This window comes from Schistosoma mansoni, chromosome 1 (genome assembly GCF_000237925.1).
Source record: "Schistosoma mansoni strain Puerto Rico chromosome 1, complete genome".
Taxonomy (NCBI): domain Eukaryota; kingdom Metazoa; phylum Platyhelminthes; class Trematoda; order Strigeidida; family Schistosomatidae; genus Schistosoma; species Schistosoma mansoni.
The window spans coordinates 29,583,354-29,604,217 of record NC_031495.1 but is presented as its reverse complement, the minus strand read 5'-3'; the positions used below and the strand labels follow the sequence as shown (position 1 = coordinate 29,604,217).

The following is a 20,864-nucleotide window of genomic DNA, read 5'->3' as shown; positions in this document are numbered from 1 at the left end:
TACAGTATAGCAATGTCTGTTACTTCAAAAGACATCTCAACAAACTATTTGTCGAAAATTTTGTTCCTGACGATGTCTACAAAAGCTGCATCATTCTGTTGACAGGACAGTCATCTACACACTCCACAATAGTTGTGTTGGTACTCTGTTTAGGTTACTACTGACATCCTCAAAGATGACCATAAAATGTGTGTTAAATTCCATCTGTTTTCCAAGAACTTACTTTCTCATGGAACAGTTGCTTCATAAAGTTGTCGAGTCTTATGAATTCAAGACTGTTTCCTTTGAAAGTTGAAGTATCCTCTAGTGTACTTATCCGTCACTCTCTTACTTCGTTTAATGGAAAATGGTGCTTTATGGGTAGTTTGCTCTAAAAACTTGAAAATACCTTTTCATTCTGTAGACCAAAATGAACCGCTTATGCGTAAAAGCTAATATAAATTCAGTTCTCATCAAATAATTATTTTCAAAAGCTCTAAGTGATTTTAGTTAGCATTACTATATCATTCGGTCAGTCATTATGTTCAAGTTCCTGTAGATTGACACCCAGTCTGGAGTTCAACGTGATTTCCGTTCTATTTTAGTAACTGTTAAATCTAGTATCAATATCAGGTCGTTCGGGAAAACGGTTTTACTATTGAAACTTCAGATAACTCTGAAAGTTGGTAAACAAGCTAACAAAAAATTCCTCTCAAGTACCTTACTTTCAGATATCACTAGCCTCTATACCTGAAAAACAGATCAGTTCTAGTTATTTCTGATAAGTACGCAAATAGACTCTTACTTCATTAAAGCGATCTCACCAACTAATCAGTGTTATACATAACAGAGAAAATAGCCTTGTGTCCTAACAATAGATAGTTTCCTAAGTCGTGAACTTGAAGACCGTCTTTCATATTTATTTTGTTCTTGAACCGTTAATAACCCAATACATCTTTCGTTCAAGTTGTTATTATTTCATTTCTAAGCGACTCTATCGCTTAACATGAATAAGTACTGTACTGGGACACTAATACTTAGTGCATTTTTTTATTATGGTGCTTTATAAGTTGGAGATATCATTTGAAACTTAACACGATATCTCAGTATTTAAATGACCAGTCTTTCAGTAAACACAAAGTTAAATTACATTCGAGTACGTGATTAGTTTAATTTACTAAACATCCTACGAAAAAGTTTGGGTTTCTAACATCATTTCTTTGTCTATATTTTTATTTCTCTTTTAGCATTTATCATTATGAACCACTAGTGTTCCCTGTATTCCTGCTCTTATTACTGTTGCTCTTCATAAAGTGCTTCTACAATGACTAACTTTGAAGTTATGCGAACTTCCTGTAGCATTTTACTAATAGTGACGTTGTGCACATCAGCATATGCTCTTGATTGCACTATCTTTAAACAAGAATGGATGAAATTACGGTATACTATGCTAACAGGAGTTCATAGCTCAACTATTATTGGTACGATAGAATGATTTTTAATTTTGATTTTTTTAAGGTCCCACATCAAACATTTGTCCTGTAACCGGTACTTCCTGTTGTGATGTAAGTATGGAACATGAAATGTACTCGGTGGGCCAGCGTCAACTTATAAAGCAAAGCAACTCATGGTTGCAAGTTGCCTGGAAAATGAGCAATGATAGTGCCGTGCTTGAATGTAAGTCTTATGCCATTCTGGTCAATGAAGTATTGGAACGCTGAATAGCTAGTAATAATGGTTAACTAAAGTTAGTTTCCTACTCTAAAATATACATATCCTACCGAAGCTGCTGACAACAATGAGGAAACGGATGTATGATGAACCGTTCCCTTCAAATGTTTCGCCTTTCGTTCTTGTCATTTCGTCTCAGAGTAGACCATGACTTCGCTTTCTTCAGACAGTCTCCTTAATGAATAACCCTTAACCTTTTCCATTTCCTTTACTTTCCCACCCTACCATTACTACTGGTCATTTCGCTAGCTTTCCGCTTATCCACAATTGATATTCCTTCGCTACTCATCGTATTCACACCCTTCTAATATGATTTTAATGGTACCTGAAATCTACTGGTCTTTCCCAACCTTTCGGTTTTGATTGCTTACATAGGTTAATGCTATTTTTACACCAGACTTTCTCAGGATGAATATCACCTTTGTAGTAGACTAAATACCTTGTCAGTTTTTCCTTAAAAACAGCTCTTTACATTTTTTTAGTCAGGCTCAAGAATTTCTTTTTGCTGCAGTTTTTATCCTTGCAGTAAGGCTAGGACAAATGTATGCTCACACCAGAGAGTGGTCGGGGTCCAGATATACACTACAGGAGTAACAGTCTTTTATGCAGCCTCTCTAAATAGGACCGACAGTAATATAGTTTATCTGTCTTTTTCTGCAAGTATATTGCATTCTCCAGGTCAGAAAACGTTTCTTTTCACGTTTAAAGTCTCTTTGTCAAAAACAAACAAGCGTCTGGACATAAATGCAGTAAACGACCACTGTTATATTTGCTCTGTGGTAAAATACCACAAGTTCCTGTCTAAAATTTTGTAAACTCGAGTCGTTAGCAATGATTGCACATAAAATCAAGACGAACTCAGCAGAACGGTAGATAATAAAACCAAAATTATCAAGAAACGGGAAAGAGGTTTAATTATCGATATGATTAGCTCGGGTTCTGTTAAATGTGTACGGGTAGTTGACACGTCCTCATTCCCCATTTCGTAAAGTAGTAGTTCTTGCAGGGTTCGAAAAAAAATTGACTAGTTATGACGGTCAAGGTGCATCACTTTTAAGGCCGTTCACACATATTATCTCTGTGAGTTTTTTCTATCGTGGCTACATACTTTTCATACCCTACCACCAGCAATTCATAAGGAAAGATTGTATTACTTTTGTAACCAACCTCTGACACCTAATTCTGTATGTGGGAAAGTAGAGTGAAAATATGGGCTGTCTGTAGGAAACGTCCTTCTTTAACCACACTAATACAGATGACAGTGCACTCCCGCTGTTAAACTTAAAATGTTTGACTTTTGGCATTACAACATGTACTCTCAACATGGTAGAACTACAGAACAAATAGTCCAAAGAATATAACTTTATTGACACATCATGGTATACAAGCCTGACCACTATCAAGGCAACAATTGTAGTCATGATGGATTCAGATTCTATCAAACGTAAAAATTTCGTACATTTTATTCTCATATAACTGTTCGTGGTTCTGAGAAAATGGCCTGCAATAGTTCTAAATGTTTTGCCTCCTTGGTTTATTATCGTTTAATTCTACACAGTACAGTTAATCAGTCCTCATTTATTTATTTTTCTACTTAGCAATTTTTCAAGCTGATTTACAACAAGCTAAAAGACGTTTACACCAGTTTTTCAGTCGGATTTATGGATACAATTATAAATTGCATAGAAATTTCTTCTTCGGGTTTTTCACTGATTTAGAACAATATATGGCAGGTCAGCGGGGTCAACTTGGTGTGTTAATAAAAAATTTCTTCAGCCAACTTCGTGACAACATAGTTAGTTTGATTGAAAAATCTGGACAGGTTATTTCCAATCCTCCTTTCGGCTCGTTTTCTCCTAATACTGGCTCGTTTGGTAACAATCTTCATGGGGTTAGTGGTACTGATGAAGCTAGTGAATCTAGGCGAATTCGTTGTTTATCTGAAAAGATTGCGCAGTTACATCCGTTTGATGATGTAGATGTCCGACTTCATGCTCGAATGATGGAAGCTTATCCACCTGCTCGTATGTTGGTCAATGTTTTATCAGTTACCAGCAAATTATTACATCATCTGGTCGATCAGGTATTTGTTTTTTTCTTTGTTTATTTGATGTAACATAAACATTTGCTTACTTTTTTGTTCGATGATAGTTCATGAATTCCATCTGAGAGACTGTCTGGGAAATAAGAAAACTTTTGGAAACAACATTTATTTGGAAGACTTCATACTTCAAATACTGCATTACATACATGTATGTATAATTTCTTCACTGGTCATCACTAGGATGTCTAAAGAAAACAAGATCTTTCTTAGTATCTTTCTGTTAATCTTTACAATCACATGGCACAATAATGACTGTAAAGTTAACGTGATAAACAATTTTCACTCTCAATACGATATGAATTTCTGAAGTGTCTATTTGAAAGTTTATTATTATTATTATTAAAAGTTTTTTAGTGTTAATCTTAGTTTAAAAACCGATTGGTTTTACAGTAAACAATAATAGAATTCTCACTCTACAACTGTTGGTGCCAGTTAAGATACTGATAAATTTTGTTGTGCTAGAAAAGACGGGTTGTCAACTGTGCTAAGGTAATCTGATCTACGAATCTTCATGTTCATATACTACATTGCAAAGATGGTTAGATTCAACAAAAATGTTGATATTTCCAATTGAATAAGAGAAAAACGAATATCATTGTAAACTGCTAATTCACAAATTGAATTGCAGCCTGATCATTAAATCACTCTTATTCAGTTAAATGCTAATCGTTAACAAAATGTTAATGTAGTATACGTTACTTGTTGCTTTTGCCGAAAAAACCATGATACTGTAAAATGTTTACCAAAATTGTACCCTTAAGTTATTTCTGTTATATGTAACATAAAATGAACTAAATCCCACTCTTTCTACTTTCCATTCAGGCATATACTTTCTAATATGTCTTAGAGTGTATAAATAATTATTCTGTGAATAATATTATCAATGTTTGGTTGGTCTGTTCACTTCAAAAACGGTATATATATATATATATATATATATATATATATATATATATATATTCATCAGCTCTAGTTGTCATACCACAACACATCAAGATGAAATTAATAATATGAATAACAAATGAGTCTAAATAATAGTAGTGTAGTCTGTGCTACTGATGCCGACAGATATAAGTAGTATGTATCGTCAATCCAAAGTGAAATGTCTGGAGGCTGAAGGTTAAGAAGATCAAAGAAAAGAGAACGAGAACAGAGAATGATTGATGTGGAAACGAAAGAACAATGAAGTGTTAGGCGACTGATTGACATTTTGCGAATGAAGTATTCACTGTATGATTCTCGGATTTTACTGAGATGTTCTGTAATTTTGTATGTAAATACATTCGATTGTCCTCACTAGTGTTCTCGTTCACTACAATAGCATCATTGATGGTGCGAAAGTGTAAGCATCAAAGAACATGTTTCGAAAATTAATAATAAAGTTCTAAATAGGAAATATATCTCGATGACATTTACGTCCTTCAAATAACCATTAATTTATCTCCGGCTGAACCGATTGTACTAAGAACGTTATTATATGGTAGTTTATATCTAAATCGTATTTAATGTATCCAACCTTCTATATCACTCAGCTGTCCAAAGCCAACTTTCGTTCGAATTTATTATTCAATGATAGATGGTTGTATATGTTTGCTGTCGAGTAACTCTTTAATGAGTTCTCAGTTTACAATTCCTATCATCAAATGACCAATCTGGATAATAAGCGTTATTAAGTAAAAAACGACCAAAGAAAACCCTAATCAGACCATCTATGTTAACTTATCATCGATTTATTACAATTCAAAGATGAGTAATTTTTAAAATTGTATATTTTGGTGCAATTTTCACGGAGTTATTGCATTTGACCGGCACAAAAATACTTGGCTAGTTACAAATAAAATTCGCAACTGTTTTGTAAGCAATTCCAAGGAAGCAGTCTGCCAGGGAGAAAAATCCCAATGTTAAGTACTTTCACTGACATGACAAAATTTTTTCCAAACTACATCATATTTTTGGTTTAATGATTTGTAAACAAATACACGTTTATTGTCTCCGTTAATTGTCTCTCTTCATCAGGTTGTTGCTCAATCTCAATGTATTTTGGGCATTACACGTTATAAATTTTGTGCTATATGCGGGGCTCAGTCACTTGATAATGTCTGCCCTGAGAGTTGTTCACAATTACTAGCCAGATGTTTACATGGTGGTGGTCCAGATGAAGCACAATTGGCGTATATTTGGCCTCAATTAATTGGTATGTTGTTTTGCACTTTATCTTTCGCTTAGAATGTTTTTTTCAACTGATATCACTTGTTTTCCTACTTTTGTTTATAGCGAATCACTGTAAATCATCATTGTTTGGTAACTTGTGTTTTTAGTTCTCTTTTATTTTGAACATCTTTATTGCTTTGACATTTTGGTTTAAATATTCTCTTAACATATCTATCGCATCAAGAAATACACACTTATTTTAACTTATGCATGTAGATTATTTGATTTTTAATTGATAATTTACATGCCTTTAAAGTTGAACTTTCAAACAAAGCAAAAATAAAACACTTGAAATGTGGACAATGAGGAAACTAATCTATATTGTATTAACCTACAATGTTACTGATGTAAAAGAAAAATATATTGATTAATTTATTAGTTTGATCCAGATCATATGTTGGTCATTACTGTTTAGCTGATTGGTTGTTTATTGAATAATGTGAATAAACATCATCTGTTATCCACGATCATATTATGACTGCTTTGTATCAATGAAACATGGTTTTTTCCGTCTCAATACTGTTTTCAATGTCAATGGTTGTCAAATTTTAGAATAAGTTTTAAGTAATACATATAGTATGCCCTGTTCATCTCTGAATTCAGTATACTGTATGATATTTTATAAGCCTGTATCATGAAGATCATGATTCATTAAAATTATCATTTTCCCAAATTGTTTTCACACTATTATTATTATCCTTGTCTCCTCTTACCCTCCCTCACTTCCAGTCTAGTTGACATTTTATTTTTATATATAAATGTTCTCAACAAGTATATGTGTAATTAAATTGTTCGAAATGTATTGCGCTAATATATCACATAATTCTGATAATCTTCATCTTCTTATTACACTATAGAAATTTATCAAAGGGACTAATTAAATTCATTTAGTATTGTTTGTTTGAATCTTCCCATTGATGTTTAGGACTGCAACTGGTCAGTCTCTTATTGGCATATGTGCGAGCCACTATCCATATTTGCTTATAAAGGGACTAATCACTTCAAATTATTTTTTAATTGAAAAGTGAAATTGTCGATTTATATGAAATAACAGTTTAACAAATAAGTATCGTATGGATTTAGTGTAACAATATAAATATTTGTCTAATATCAACAATAACTGCTAATCACTGTATTAGTAATGAAAATAGAAATTTCTCTACCACCTACTGCGTTTATTTGCTTAACACCGTAAAAGTTGTGTATTGTAATGTGATATCAGTTGGAATTAGTACATAAATTTGTCATTAAAGTTGATTTGCTTCCAATTAAATTGCCTGGATCGGTAATACTTAGGATTTAAAATAACTAACTGTTTATTTTATTGGTTTGTGTTACCTTAAGTTGTCTAATTTCACTCGGCAGCTTTCAACCAGTAGGTAGTTGGGTGCTATTATTAGCCCTTACACAAATAAGGTACCTTGAAGCCGAGCACGAGAATCTATACACAGGAATTAGATTTCATTTAAATTTTCGTCTCCGTCTAGTATTTTCTGTGCTTGTTTTTTACTAAACAGGTAACTCATTTTTTCAAGTACAGGTTTACGTACTCATTTTTCGGTTGTTCATAATATCTACCTGGCTTACTCTCACTGAGCTAGGTGGAGTGAAGTAAAAGGTTCATAACATGTGATAGTGTTTGCATCAATATGGAAAGAAAAGAGTAGTATGACTTCTAAGCTGCTTATAGGTCATCGAACAACCCCTTTTTTCCTCCTTATCATTGTACTGTTCATCTTCAATTTTAAAACTTAAGTTTTTTTGTCAACAAAAGTTAACAAGAATTATCTTATATCACATTGTAATCCTATCAAACTACTTAATACCTGTCTAAAAATATCACAGCAAATTGTCCTTATTGGCGTAAATGTGTAATTTATCTGTGAATTTAAATATATAGTGGACACATTGAAAATTATAATACGATAACATACAAAGTAATTAGAGAAAAATATCTAATGCAGTCATCGTCCATTTATAGTTCATTTTGATAAGTGTGTACAATTGAATTATTGTCAAGTACACATAATATACACTTCTGAGCACATCAATGTATACAACATAATCGTTTAGAGATGATAACTGTTTCTGAAAGGATACAAAGACTGTCCATGTCGAATATTGTAGAATTAATTTGTTATTTAAATCTTTTGTTAATCTTGATTATATTTGGTGATAGCCAACAAAAAGCAATCCAAGATGGATGTTTTCTTCTGTTCTAATGATACCAACTTGAATGCGTAATGTGTGTGATGAAATGTCTGATATTCATTCGTTCCTTTTTCTACCCAAATTCGTTTTGTGTGATTGTTAGAACATGTATGGCTTTTTTAGTGCACTGGCTCAATGGTCAAGGCGTTCAACTTGTAACTGTTAAGTCTCACGTTCTTACTTCAGTTCACGAAGCTTGGTAGCATAATTAGCTCTTCTACTTAGAGTGCGACCCACTTCGTAAATTTCCACTCGATAAATGAGTGACATTTAATCAAGTAGTCGATTTAACAAATCTGATTCGCAACATTGCATAGATATTTGTATCTAGATACCGAATCTCCCACTTTCTATACAGCCTAATATTTTTTACTGACAATTCATATTATTATTATTATTTATTTTTGTTTAAAAGATCTCAGATACACTTTTTTTCTTCTTACATTAATTCATGTGTTCTCTGTTGGTCTCATCTAGATACAATCATCATGGCAACTAATCGGTTGGAAAGATCATTCAACTTTCCTGCAGTAAATCGCAATCTTCAGATGGAAATATCTGAAGCAATAACTAGTTTACAAACACGTTATAGTGAAACAAAATCTAAGGTAAATTTATATTTTTCAAAATTCTTCCTCCTCTTTTGTATTTTATTGTTTTATTACTTTGCTGCTATTATTTCGATTCCTTCACTATTCATCATGTTAACTTGATCTCTCTTTACTGATTTGATATGGTAACTTGGGCTGATATACATTTCCCCCGGCTCTACGTTCGTTATACGCAACTGATGCTCGTTCAGTGCACTGTAAAATTATTGAAGGGATTTCCAGTCAGATTTAAAGTATTAGTTGGACACGTCAAGTAACATTCTGAAGTTTGGTGAGTTTGATGTAAAACAAAAAACGCCCCACCTAATTGTGTTTTTGCTTAACTCATCCTTCTTATTTGGGCGTTATAGTCACACGCTACCATTAATACATCTAAGCGCCTAGATTTTCGAAATTAGCCAGAAAACATTCGGGGTTATCTGTCTTTTATTTCGTATGAGATATGATCGTTGGGAGCGTAGGTCAATGGTTCTTATCCCATTCAGCCGAGTAATGTATAATTAACCGTCAACTTTAATTCAACCTAAAAGTCCATGTTCTGCTTTAGAACTTAACGAGATATCTTCACCTTTGAGATTACAATAGATTGCTGTTGGTTCTCCAGATAATTAAAAGATAAACTATACTATTTCCTCACGGTTATATAAAATTAAATCAATAACAACATTTAAGTCTTGTATGAAACTTTAGGAAACACCAAATAAATTTATGTCACTCAACCGTGGAATCTTGCCTGGTGAAGTCTGTTGTCCAATATAACAAAGATGGAATATTCAAATCTGCGTTCTAGATAATCAGAGGCGACACCTTTTAAGCTTTAAATCACCGACACTAGTTACATTCGCTAATGAATTTGATGAGGTATGATTGACAGAATGTTTGAAAAAAATCAGAGGAACAAGAAAGGTGGTTCTCCATTGACAGGATGGATTCAAGTGATGTTACTGAAAATATTGGAGCAGTAGATACTTTCTGGTTCCCAGTACCGTCGAGGAACAAGAAGCAGCATCAATACTGACATCCTCATCAACCTGGAAAAATGAAGTGGTAGAGCACAAAATTTATTTATTAGCATCAGAATGGTAATATAAAGTAGGCAAGTATCTGTGGGTGCTGATGTTTAGAGATTTTTTAAGTTTAGTTGTATTGATAGTGGAACTAGTTCAATTATATCTTGTTTTCTAACTACTTTTTCATCTTTCAGTTTGAATCCGAATGTCAATTTGGCTCTGCCGGTCAACGAATGCCAACATTGTTCAATCCTATTAGACCTTCTCATAGCAGTCAAGAAAATCGTGCGAATCACTCAGACATCTCTAGATGGTCAATGATATCTAATATGAATCGACGTTTAAATCGAATAGCTCGTTCATCATCTTATCCACACTCATCACCTGTTTCTCAAGAATTCCTTGACTGGCAAACACGACAACAACTATCCCAAGTCATTCCTAGTAACAATCGTCCAAAAAAAAAAGATTATAGTCAACAAAGGACTAGCAAAACATCTGATGACTGGGATGCCTCAGACAAAGAGAATCCTATGAATGCTCCACATGATCTCGTTCGCCAAGTCAATGAAATCAAACAAGCTGTAAGATTTTTCCTTTGTTGTACTTAATTTTTTCTTTAAATTTCGAGGTGTATTATCCTTTTCATATGTTTTATTTATTTTATCCTGATGAAGAATACGCTTCATATGTTTGTTATTAGTATTCAATCACTTGTCATCGGAGCCGAATACATAAGCCTCTTTTTAATAAAGGAGTTACTTTTAATGTCTGAAGCCCTAAAAATGCTTTTCTAAATACAGTCTTTCTTACATGATGGTTGTTCGAACAAATTAACTACAACTTCCTTATCCATTCGATGCAACATTCAGGACACGAATTATGCATAAAACATTTTGTATAATCACATGTAAACACCATTATTTTGCTCTCAAAACAAAGGATTTCATAAACGCTGTTTTGTTATTGAATCGTTCATCTCTTTTCTGTGAGTGACATAGTATTCTGCGAACTATTTGCAGTTTCTGATTACTTAAAACTTGTTGATATTTGATGTTTTTCGTCATCTTATGCTAGATGGTTTAATTGGTGAGCTTCCACTGTCATTATTCACAAATTCTTTCATATGGAATTGAACTTCCCAGCTATTTTACAAGTGCTATATCGCTTCTCGGCTCTCTGAGCTAAGATCATGTGTGTATCAGTTCGTTTTAGTGATCTTTTTTGTAATTTGCTCCGAAAAAAGACAACACCAAAATAATCTATCTGAATCACGAATTTCCATTACCAGCAGATATAATTTCATCTTATGAATTCGTTTTGAAGTTATTTGAGTCTGGTGTCCAAACATAAGATATTTATATTGGTTTTTTGTATCCAGTCATGATTGTTATCCATTATTAGAGAATGTGACTCACAAACCGATAAACCAACCTATGCACAGAAGTTGAATTACACTGATGTCGTTTTGAATATTTCAGTAATAAATGTTTAATTAGACCAATCATAGTGTTTTTACATAAGGGCTAATATTACCAACTCAAATATCCGAATCCATGTAGGTGGAGTGGAATTTGAACCTGTGACTCATTGGTTGAAAACCGAGTGCTTTATTCATTAAACTATTATTTCATCGTCTCATACAATTTCTTTTTTTTTTCTAGTTTTATCCATATTCGTCGTAGTGATTTAGTCAACTCAAATGTATCATAGGTTTTCTACTAGAACGTTGAATCATCTTAAAGCAATTTATGTTAATCAAACTAGTTTTTTGTATGAATGAATTCCGAGTTTAATTTATTCATCTTCATTAATTTGTCCTATTTAACTCATTATTTAGTGAGAGTCTATCTACTCTCATAGGTGCTTGCTTTAAATTCTATTCACCTAAGGATAAAACGATTTTTTTGCTGCCTTTTTTGAATTCACCTAGTTTTTTCTCCATTTAGTATTAATAATGCCCATACAGTTTTTATACTGAAATAAATAAATAATTGAATTACTTTTTTTGGAAATAACACAGTTTTAATAGTATTAGCATTAATAATGATAATAGGTTACCCCAATTCTTTGTATTTGCGCGTAAATAAGTATCGTAAATAAAATATAAATAAGGTCAATCTGTTGTTTCTTAATTAAACCGGCTAATGTCTGATATTGTTCGTTTGATACAATAATTTTACAACTACATAAGAATATTTGCCAAAAATGTAAATAAATAATTACACGAATGAATTCCATACTGTTACATCAGGATTAAATTATTTTGTTTAATATTAAAATGCAAAAAAAAAGAATTTTATTGAAGATTTGTCCTACTTTTCCAATAGTAAAATGATCTTACAGAGTTAAGATCATGAGTCAATTGAAGCTAGACCACCATCGAAAACCTGGAAGCACTGAACGGCCGTTTCGTCCTATAATGGGACTCCTCAGCAGTGCGCATCCACGATCCCGCACTCGCGAGATTCAAAACCAGGACCTACCAGTTTCGCACAAGAGCACTTAACCGATAGACCACTGAGCCGGTATCCAACAGTGTTAATGTCTAACTTCAACTGATCCACGAAGTTGAGCAACCGTTCACCAATTGTCTTCAGTGAGTTAATATCTCACAACAGACCTGGTTGAACTCCACTGGTTACTGCTTCTCACTAGAACTCCAGGAAATACCTCATGGAGCCAGTCACTAGTGAGCACATGATCATTATCAGAAGGGGTTTGGTGGAGATTTTAGTAATTTTATAGAGTTGAGATCATGAGTCAATTGAAGCTAGACCACCATCGAAAACCTGGAAGCACTGGACGGCCGTTTCGTCCTATTATGGGACTAAAATAATCTACTTTTCCGTTTTTAGTTGATCAGTAGGATAATTAAATTTTGACCACACCTCTCCCTCTCTCCTCCGATTACTTACGCACTTAGTAGCAATTTTAATTACTGTCAATATTTAAAGAATTCAAGTAGTAACTATATTTTTGATCAATAGTTTTTTTTGTGGTCGATTGCCTCTTTGACCTACACCTAAATTTGAATGACCTTTCTTATAAACTAAAAAAAAAACGAAGGAAGTTTAGAATGAACCAATCACTTTTGATAATAAATAAGTATAATTTATTTGGTGACTCATGTGTGATGGATTTTCTTACTAGTTTATATATTTCTTTAAATGTTTCATATCTTAATCACAAAATATCTAGCCAACATACAACTCACCGAATAAACCAATAATATTGTAGATATTATAGTAATTTTAATAGTTGAGATCATGAGTCAATTGAAGCTCAACTATTAAAATATATTTTGAATCTAGTAAATATGTATGACAATATAACTCTGAAAATAAGGTCCATTATATATTTGAGATTTAGTCTCATTTAGTCTCTATTTCGTCCTTCCCTGACGCACTCTTCAAATAGTGATTACTGGATTTGACTCAACGCAACCAACAATTGGAATAAACCAGATACAAGATATGATCTAAAGAGATACCAAAACAAAATGTACAAAGATTAAGAGAAAGGAATACAAGTGTTTATGCAGTGATTACATGGATTTATCTTATAGCAGCTTCTGAAATCGTCTATCAGCTGTGATTGGTAAAAAAAATGACCATCACCATATTCGAATGACTCTCACACTAATTACATGAGCTAACCCATCAGGAGTTTGTCTTTCTAATAATCTCCATTCAATTGATTGTTCCACAGTGATCCATGGTGTTGCGATTTGATTGGTACACTATCTATACTTACGGAATCCAGCCTATTGATCTCAAAGTTGAGCGTCCATGGAGTCCTTTATTCTGTTTAACAACACCCTGTTGAAGACGTTTCTTGGTATTGAGAGAAAAGTGATGCCTCTGGGTCCGCGTGATTATCGTAACCAATGGTTGGAGACTCTAGGTGACATGGCTCAGAATCGATCACAATGGCGTAGGTGTATACACTCTTTATCTTCCCTTAAATCTTAAGATTAAAATTGATTCATAACGTTCTTCCTTCCTATACTATATCCTTATATACAACCTATCTTTTATATACTACCACCACTAAATTAACTATTTCTATGAATCCGGTGTTCATCTTGTTGTGCTAACAAGGTATGGCAACTTGGACCGATGCATAAATGTGCCTGGTCCTACGTTGTAGCTGACTGAATGACTCTGTGGTTCTTACACTTGCTGAGATCGCCTTTCTTTGGTATTATGATCAGGTATCCTTCTTTCCGGTCTGTTGGTACTTGTTCTTCATCCCAAATCTTACTGAAGAGAATGTGGAGTATCTTTGCAATTGCTGCTTTCATTGCTTCTGTTGGAATGTTGTCTGGTTCTGCTTCTTTGTCGCTCTTAACTTGTCTGGCGGCCATGCTGACCTCTTCAGTTGTTGGCAGGCCAACATTGATTGGGAGGTCCGTGGGTGCTGCTTCGATATTGGGTGTGTTCAACGGAGGTGGTCGATTCAAGAGTTCTTTGAAGTGTTCTGTCCACCTGTTTTGCTGTTCTTCAATGTTGGTGATTACCTTGCCTTCCTTGCTTTTCACTGGTCGTTCTGGTTCACGGTAATTTCCAGCGAGTTCCCTTGTTCTATCACACAATTGTCTCATGTTTCCTTTTCTTGCAACTTTTTCCGCCATCATTGCTAAATCTTCTACATATTTTCGTTTGTCGGCCCCGATTCTCCTCTTCACTTGCTTGTTTGCTTCTGTGTATTCAGCTTGTGCCTTGGCTTTTTCTGCTCTTGTTCGGCTGATATTGATTGCTGCTTTCTTGTCCATCTTTTCTTGAATCTTATCCAGTGTATCAACAGTGATCCATTCCTTGTGATGGTGCTTCTTCTGGCTTAGAACCTCATTAATAATCTTTAAGGTTCATGAAAATTTAAACAGTTATTGGTGGTTCCTTCAGTTCAATACCCTTGCCCACTTATAACATTAAACAATAAACTAGAAATCTCGAATGAATCTGAAAAAAATGATACACTAAAGCTATTTACAACCTACTATGTGTGTACATAAATATGTAGAGCTTCATCCAAAGTCTTGAATCTAATGATTATTGAGATAAGTAAGTTGTATAACTATATATGTTGAGCTCACGGATACACTCATTTCATTTTGTTTAAGATTTGTCAACAGGATGTAACTGCCTCATGGTTTGTTTTTATCCACACTGAAACTAATTTAAGCACCAAAATGTTATCTTCCTTAGTAATTTGGATACAATAAGCACTTTGTATTCAATGTTATTATAATGATTAGGAAAATCGGGTTGTTTTTATTTTCGATAATTGCATCGATTAACATTTGTAATTATTTTTTCCGTAAGTCAATTAGTCTCACTCACATGTCCACATACACACACAGTATTGTTTCTTTCTGTTTTTAAACAATCAATTTTCTCTTTACGACACTATTACTTCATCAAAGTTGTCTTTGTTTTTTCTATCATTGCACATAAACATGTAGCCTTTTATTGTAATTTTACTTCATAATAAAGAGACAAAGTTTATCGAAATTTATAAAAGGGATTAATTGCTTTAAATTTCTTGGCAATGATTTATTTTCCCTAGTATTATTTGTCTTAAACTTGAACTGCTCTGTTTTGTCAAGTTTTCTACTCTTTCTTAATGCATATATATATATATATATATATATATATATATATATCTTGTGTCATCTTCAATTTGTTTATCTTCACTGAAAGGTGCTTTAAAAATGTGCATACTAATATCATAATGATGACTTTGTCAAGGTAAGCTGTTTTTTCTACGTCTTGTCAACAATGTTAGCTAACAAACTGCTGTTATTATATATGCATTCATATATTCTCATCAACACTGATCTAGTTTGGGTGTTTGTATTTTATGATTTGTGTTTAATATTTTCCTGTACAAATTTATGTACGAATAACAAATCCAATTTCATTGTGTGTTCTGGTTCAAGGCAAATATGGTTCTGTTCTACTGCTCTGTGTTGGTGGCGGTAGTTGGTTTGTGTGTGTGTGTGATTTATATCAGTTTGACCGCTTTAATTATTCTCATAGTTTTTCTTTTAGACACTCATTTAACTGTGTACAATTAGTGTGAAAATTGTGTTCATATTTTGCTTGGTTTAATTGCTGTTCCATTGCTCTCTTAATTTCGTTCTTTCATCTCATACAACTGGTTAAATTATTTCTAAACAATAGAAATTGATTAAATGAATGTTAAAATACAGAATATTGGATGCAAATGTAATGATCTTAAGATGGTTTGTTTGTCTTCAAACCTGAAGATGTTTGGCTTGATCAACTCCGGAATTGATATGTTTTAAGGAGGAATCCTGAACCAGAATGGAGCAGTTTATTTCTGGTTTTCATTATTTAATTAACTAACATCGGTCCAGAATGATATTTATTTTCCAATTGCTCAGCATAAAATCATTGTGATAAATACAAATCGTCATCAAATGGTGCCCGGATCAGAAGTCTTTGAAACCATAGAATCTTCATAAAGACTCAAATAGGCAACGATATCATCCGAAATCGATTTATCTGTGTATGTATGTATGGATGGGTTTTCTCGCCTTAAACTATTTTTTTGTTTGATAATATATAATTCGTTAACCTTCAATTTAAAACTACTCCCAAATTTTTGCCAATAAAAGTGTCTTGATTTCTTGATCGATCCCTAACCATTTGGTCCTAGTTAATTATGATTATCAAATATATTGAGTGAATTTGTGAGAAAATGAATTCAGTTTTGTATGTTCAGTATTTGCAAGTATTTCTTCCCATATATTTACATATTAGTTATTTGAGTTTACCATAATTCCAGCACTAAAAATTATGTGAAATTTGCATTTTACTGAGATGATTATGGTTTCTGTTTGAAAAAATTTCTACTAATTCCAACTCTATTTGATAAGTTAAAATAGAATTGACTATCTGGACTCAGTATTTCAATGGGTAACGCGCTGTGGTTTGACTTGTGTACTAAATGCCTAAAAACATATGTCCATATATTGTTTCATTGTATAATAACTATCGTTCAAATTTCTACTATCTCTGTTATATATTTAGTAACTTGAGTTAACTACTGATATCCAAATAAATTCAGTGTTTACTATTTTTAATCATTGTAAGTATATTGACAAAAAGTGAACGGATTGAATAATTGTTGATTAACATGAATTCAAATGTTAACCAGTTGTTTTTGTTTTATCAACGATCCATGCATTCAATCTACTGTTGATTGATACACTTTATTCGTTGTTATCAGCTAACGGACCAAATATCATTATTAATACCCAAATAATATGATGTAATATAAGTGTTTATTCCTATATTGTGTTTTATTTTTCTTTCGTCCACCAACTGATTCGTCATTTTCATCATAACATTTAATCAATTATTTTCACTTTCTTGAATAACATAATTGTTCAATATATTTTTCCTGTGCTTCAATGTTTCTTAAAGATTTCATTATAGTGATTATTTTCATTGTTTTTGAAGTTCAATATTCTTTTTCTCATTTCAATGAAATACATATATCATTGAGTAGTTCATCGTAAGTACTTTAGTCTTCAAATCTACTACCGACATCTTTAATCCTGCACTGTTTGTAATATTTCTAAAGAGAAGCTTTTATTTATTTATTTATTTGAACACATAAATATTGGTACAAGGGGGCACCAGATATATATGCGCCACACAGTTATGTGAGGGCTGCGATACTGCCCGGGTGCCCAAACCGAAGCAGATGGTTTTCCTACGGGGCCACGCCCTGAGCCTTTGACATAAAGGTCTGATCCACAAGGCAGTGGAGCAACGTAAGGAGATGCAGTCTCATGGTAGCTGGTGACCAACAATTAGTTCATACGCCATTTGTTCCCTCAGGATACTGGAGCCCAAGTGTATCATTGGTTTGGAATCAGGGTTTTCCAACTTAACTAGGTGGACTCACTGTATCCACCGGCCCGGTTAAAGCGCCGGATATTCGCTTTTCGTCCTCTCAATTTTGTAAACAACACACCCACCGCGAAAAGGCCGTGAGTAGGACTTCCCTGGCAGTAGTTGTATGCACGTGGCTATTTGACAGCATTTCGAGAGGGAAAACTGACTCTCCCCAGCCTCGGCCGCACCAGGGTATTCGGGGGCCTAAAGAGAAGGAAGTCTTCTGGGACATAGACAGGCATCATTAATGATGCTAGTTACAAATCACACTAAATCACAAATTTAATTTGGCATTATCAACTGTTAATTTCGTATTTATCATGTTCACCACAATACTTAAACGTTTTGAGTTCGATTGTTTGCGGGGTCATGGGCACAAATAAATGTTCATTGCTTTCTGGTTTACACTGGTCATCTAGATAAGACTAAATCGTATAAACTTTACACTCATATATATATATATATATATATATATATATATATATATATACACTTTAGAACAGATCCAAGGGATATTTGTAATATAATGAAATTAAATGAATATTTGTAATATAATGAAATTAAATGAATACAACATACATTCCTTTCTCATCTGATATTTTTATTAATAAATATAAGCAACGTCCAATCTAACAATCATCTCACAACACTTTGATCTAAAAACTGATGATTTTTGGGAAAGATTTTTAGATTCCAATTATACATGCCCTTTTTTATCATATAAATCATATGTATATGTGTCTGAGTGTATGTACATGCTCCCTGTTTGTAAATCTGGCAACTGTTGTTTAGTTAGGTTTCTTTTTTCTCTTGTTATTCTTATTTTCATGTTGTATATTATTTCATATTTGTGCCTACTTTCCATTTCCGAACAATTATGTTCTTTTCTCTTTTACACGTTTTACAGATTTCATTGATCAGCTATTCATTTTTTCTTGTATTTACACTGTCTCACACTTTCTATCTCTCGTTATAGGTTCTTCATTAATTGCATTCTATAATTTTGTTAGCTTGTAAAATATACACTCTCGTCTATGTGTCTAAGGGCACATGTAAGCAACGTGGCTAAATAGTAAAATAAGTAAAGAAAGCAGTGTAAGTTGTAATATTGATTTTACTTTTTTTGACGAATGCCTTTACAGTTTGATTGAATTCACAGTATGAAATTCGAAACGGCTATAAGGAAAATAATAATAATAATAGTGATAAAAACAACGATAACAACATATACACACATTACTTATATGTGTAGTTTGCTTTTGTTGTTTATAATATATATCTTTGGGAGGTTTTACCGTCCGGTTTTGTGTCTGCATTTTTCTTCTGTGCTGTGTGCGCACATATACATTGTTCTGTTCACTGATTTTCAATCCAATTCAAATTGTTTTTTTGCTCACACGTCAGCTCATTAATCTAATATATATACTTTGAAAAGCAATTATTTTGACATTGTTTACGATTTATTGATCAGTGACGTTGTTTTGGTGTATATGTTAGAGAGAGACAGAAAGAACAACAGTATCTAGTTTTAAATATAATTTACTTATCGAAATGAAAAGCACAATTAATTTTCCATTATTTTAGCGTTAAAGCTCATTATAGCTACCATGGTTTGATTTTCTTTCTTCATTTCACTGTTGAACTGTAGACATTTTCCTGCCAATCTTGTTTAATTTCTCACTCTTTTTTATATAGTATTCATCACTACGCGATCTGTTCAGTGGTCCAGCTGGTAACTTATGTCCTACTAATTCAACCGCTATGAGTAATGGAAATTTGTCTCATGTTAATCAAAGTACTCATTGTTGGAATCCACCTCGTCTACCCGAGTAAGGATTTGTTTTTGTGCTTTATTCTGTCATGCAAGCTGTGTAGTGATATCGTCTATTTATAACTTCAGGCAAATGTCAGCCAGTTTTGTATTTTGTTGCTTCCTAGTGCTTCTGTATGTTATTTGATCTATTCTTCCTACTAAACACTATTTTAATCATCCATAGTTACCTAATGTTCTGGGTCAATAAGGAAGTAGAGCAGTAGCCTGGTAATTTAAACATATAACTTCCTACCACTAAATTGTTGGTTTAAACCATCCTCTACCCGGCTTTGATCTAGAAATTCACGTAATATCGTCGGCCCTTACACAAAAACCTTTATCCGAAACACAAACCTGTACTAAGTTACTTTCAAGTAAATTTAAGGTCAATGGAGTACGGTTATATGCTGTTTTGATTGTTCATCTCTTGGCTAAACATCCAATCAGCATGTAACCTAGAATTACTTCTGATGTTATTTCATTAAATAGGAAGAATATATTTGTAAAACCTCAGCGAATGAATTTGAAGTAAATCCAACGTTTCGCCTGGCAATCTGGTCCAAGCTTTTTCAAGGAAATATATCTCATTCGCTGAGATTTTACAAATATATTCTTCCTATTTAATATCTCACATCAAATCGGCACCCAAATACTGTGAAACTATTCGCTCTAATTTAGACGAAAGTTCTTATATGATGTTATTTCAGTTTAATTGTTCGATATGAAGCTAAATTCACGTACCTATTCATACTTATTAGCATGATTTACTTATGAAATTGAAGAGAGACTCATATTCTGTCTTTGACTTTCGTTTTCATATGGATTCTTTGTTGATTCGGCCAACATTCATAAATCACTAGCTTCGTACACTATCTGACTGGTTTCAAACGTTGGTCAGTAAATGAATACGATCCATCATAATAAGAAATTACTTAGTATGATGACATTACAACTTTTTTCAGCACTAAAAACTAATAAGTTTAACAAAGATGGATAGTGGCTAACAGTGGAATCCAGGACGCGCGTTTCGTCCTATTTGGGACTCGTCAGCTGGATGTACCTGCATCTCAGAGTTGATGTTCACTCTGTGACTCGAACCCAGTATCTTTCGCTTCAAACGCCATCGCGTTATCCACTCGGCCACTGAGTCCTGATAGCCACTTGCTTGTGCAATGGGGTGAAGTTGAAATTTACTTAGTATTGTTTGTTTGGATCTTCCCATTGATGTTTTTAGGACTGCAACTGGTCAGTCTCTAATTG

General features: G+C 33.3%; 1 protein-coding gene across 2 annotated transcripts in view; it reads left to right on the top strand.

Moving 5' to 3' along the window:
- Window positions 1–1,222: 1,222 nt before the first annotated feature.
- Smp_158320.1 (putative glypican) overlaps window positions 1,223–20,864 on the top strand; it is a gene marked incomplete at both ends in the record, with an annotated part of 30,743 nt that continues 11,101 nt past the window's right edge. The window contains 7 exons of one of the 2 annotated variants that reach the window (XM_018793977.1): window positions 1,223–1,460; window positions 1,498–1,656; window positions 3,309–3,793; window positions 5,831–6,008; window positions 8,714–8,844; window positions 10,052–10,441; window positions 19,487–19,620. In XM_018793977.1, the coding sequence (XP_018648436.1) occupies window positions 1,304–1,460; window positions 1,498–1,656; window positions 3,309–3,793; window positions 5,831–6,008; window positions 8,714–8,844; window positions 10,052–10,441; window positions 19,487–19,620 (1,634 nt within the window). The remainder of the gene's footprint in view (window positions 1,461–1,497; window positions 1,657–3,308; window positions 3,794–5,830; window positions 6,009–8,713; window positions 8,845–10,051; window positions 10,442–19,486; window positions 19,621–20,864) is intronic. The other variant, XM_018793978.1, reaches the window with a different exon arrangement.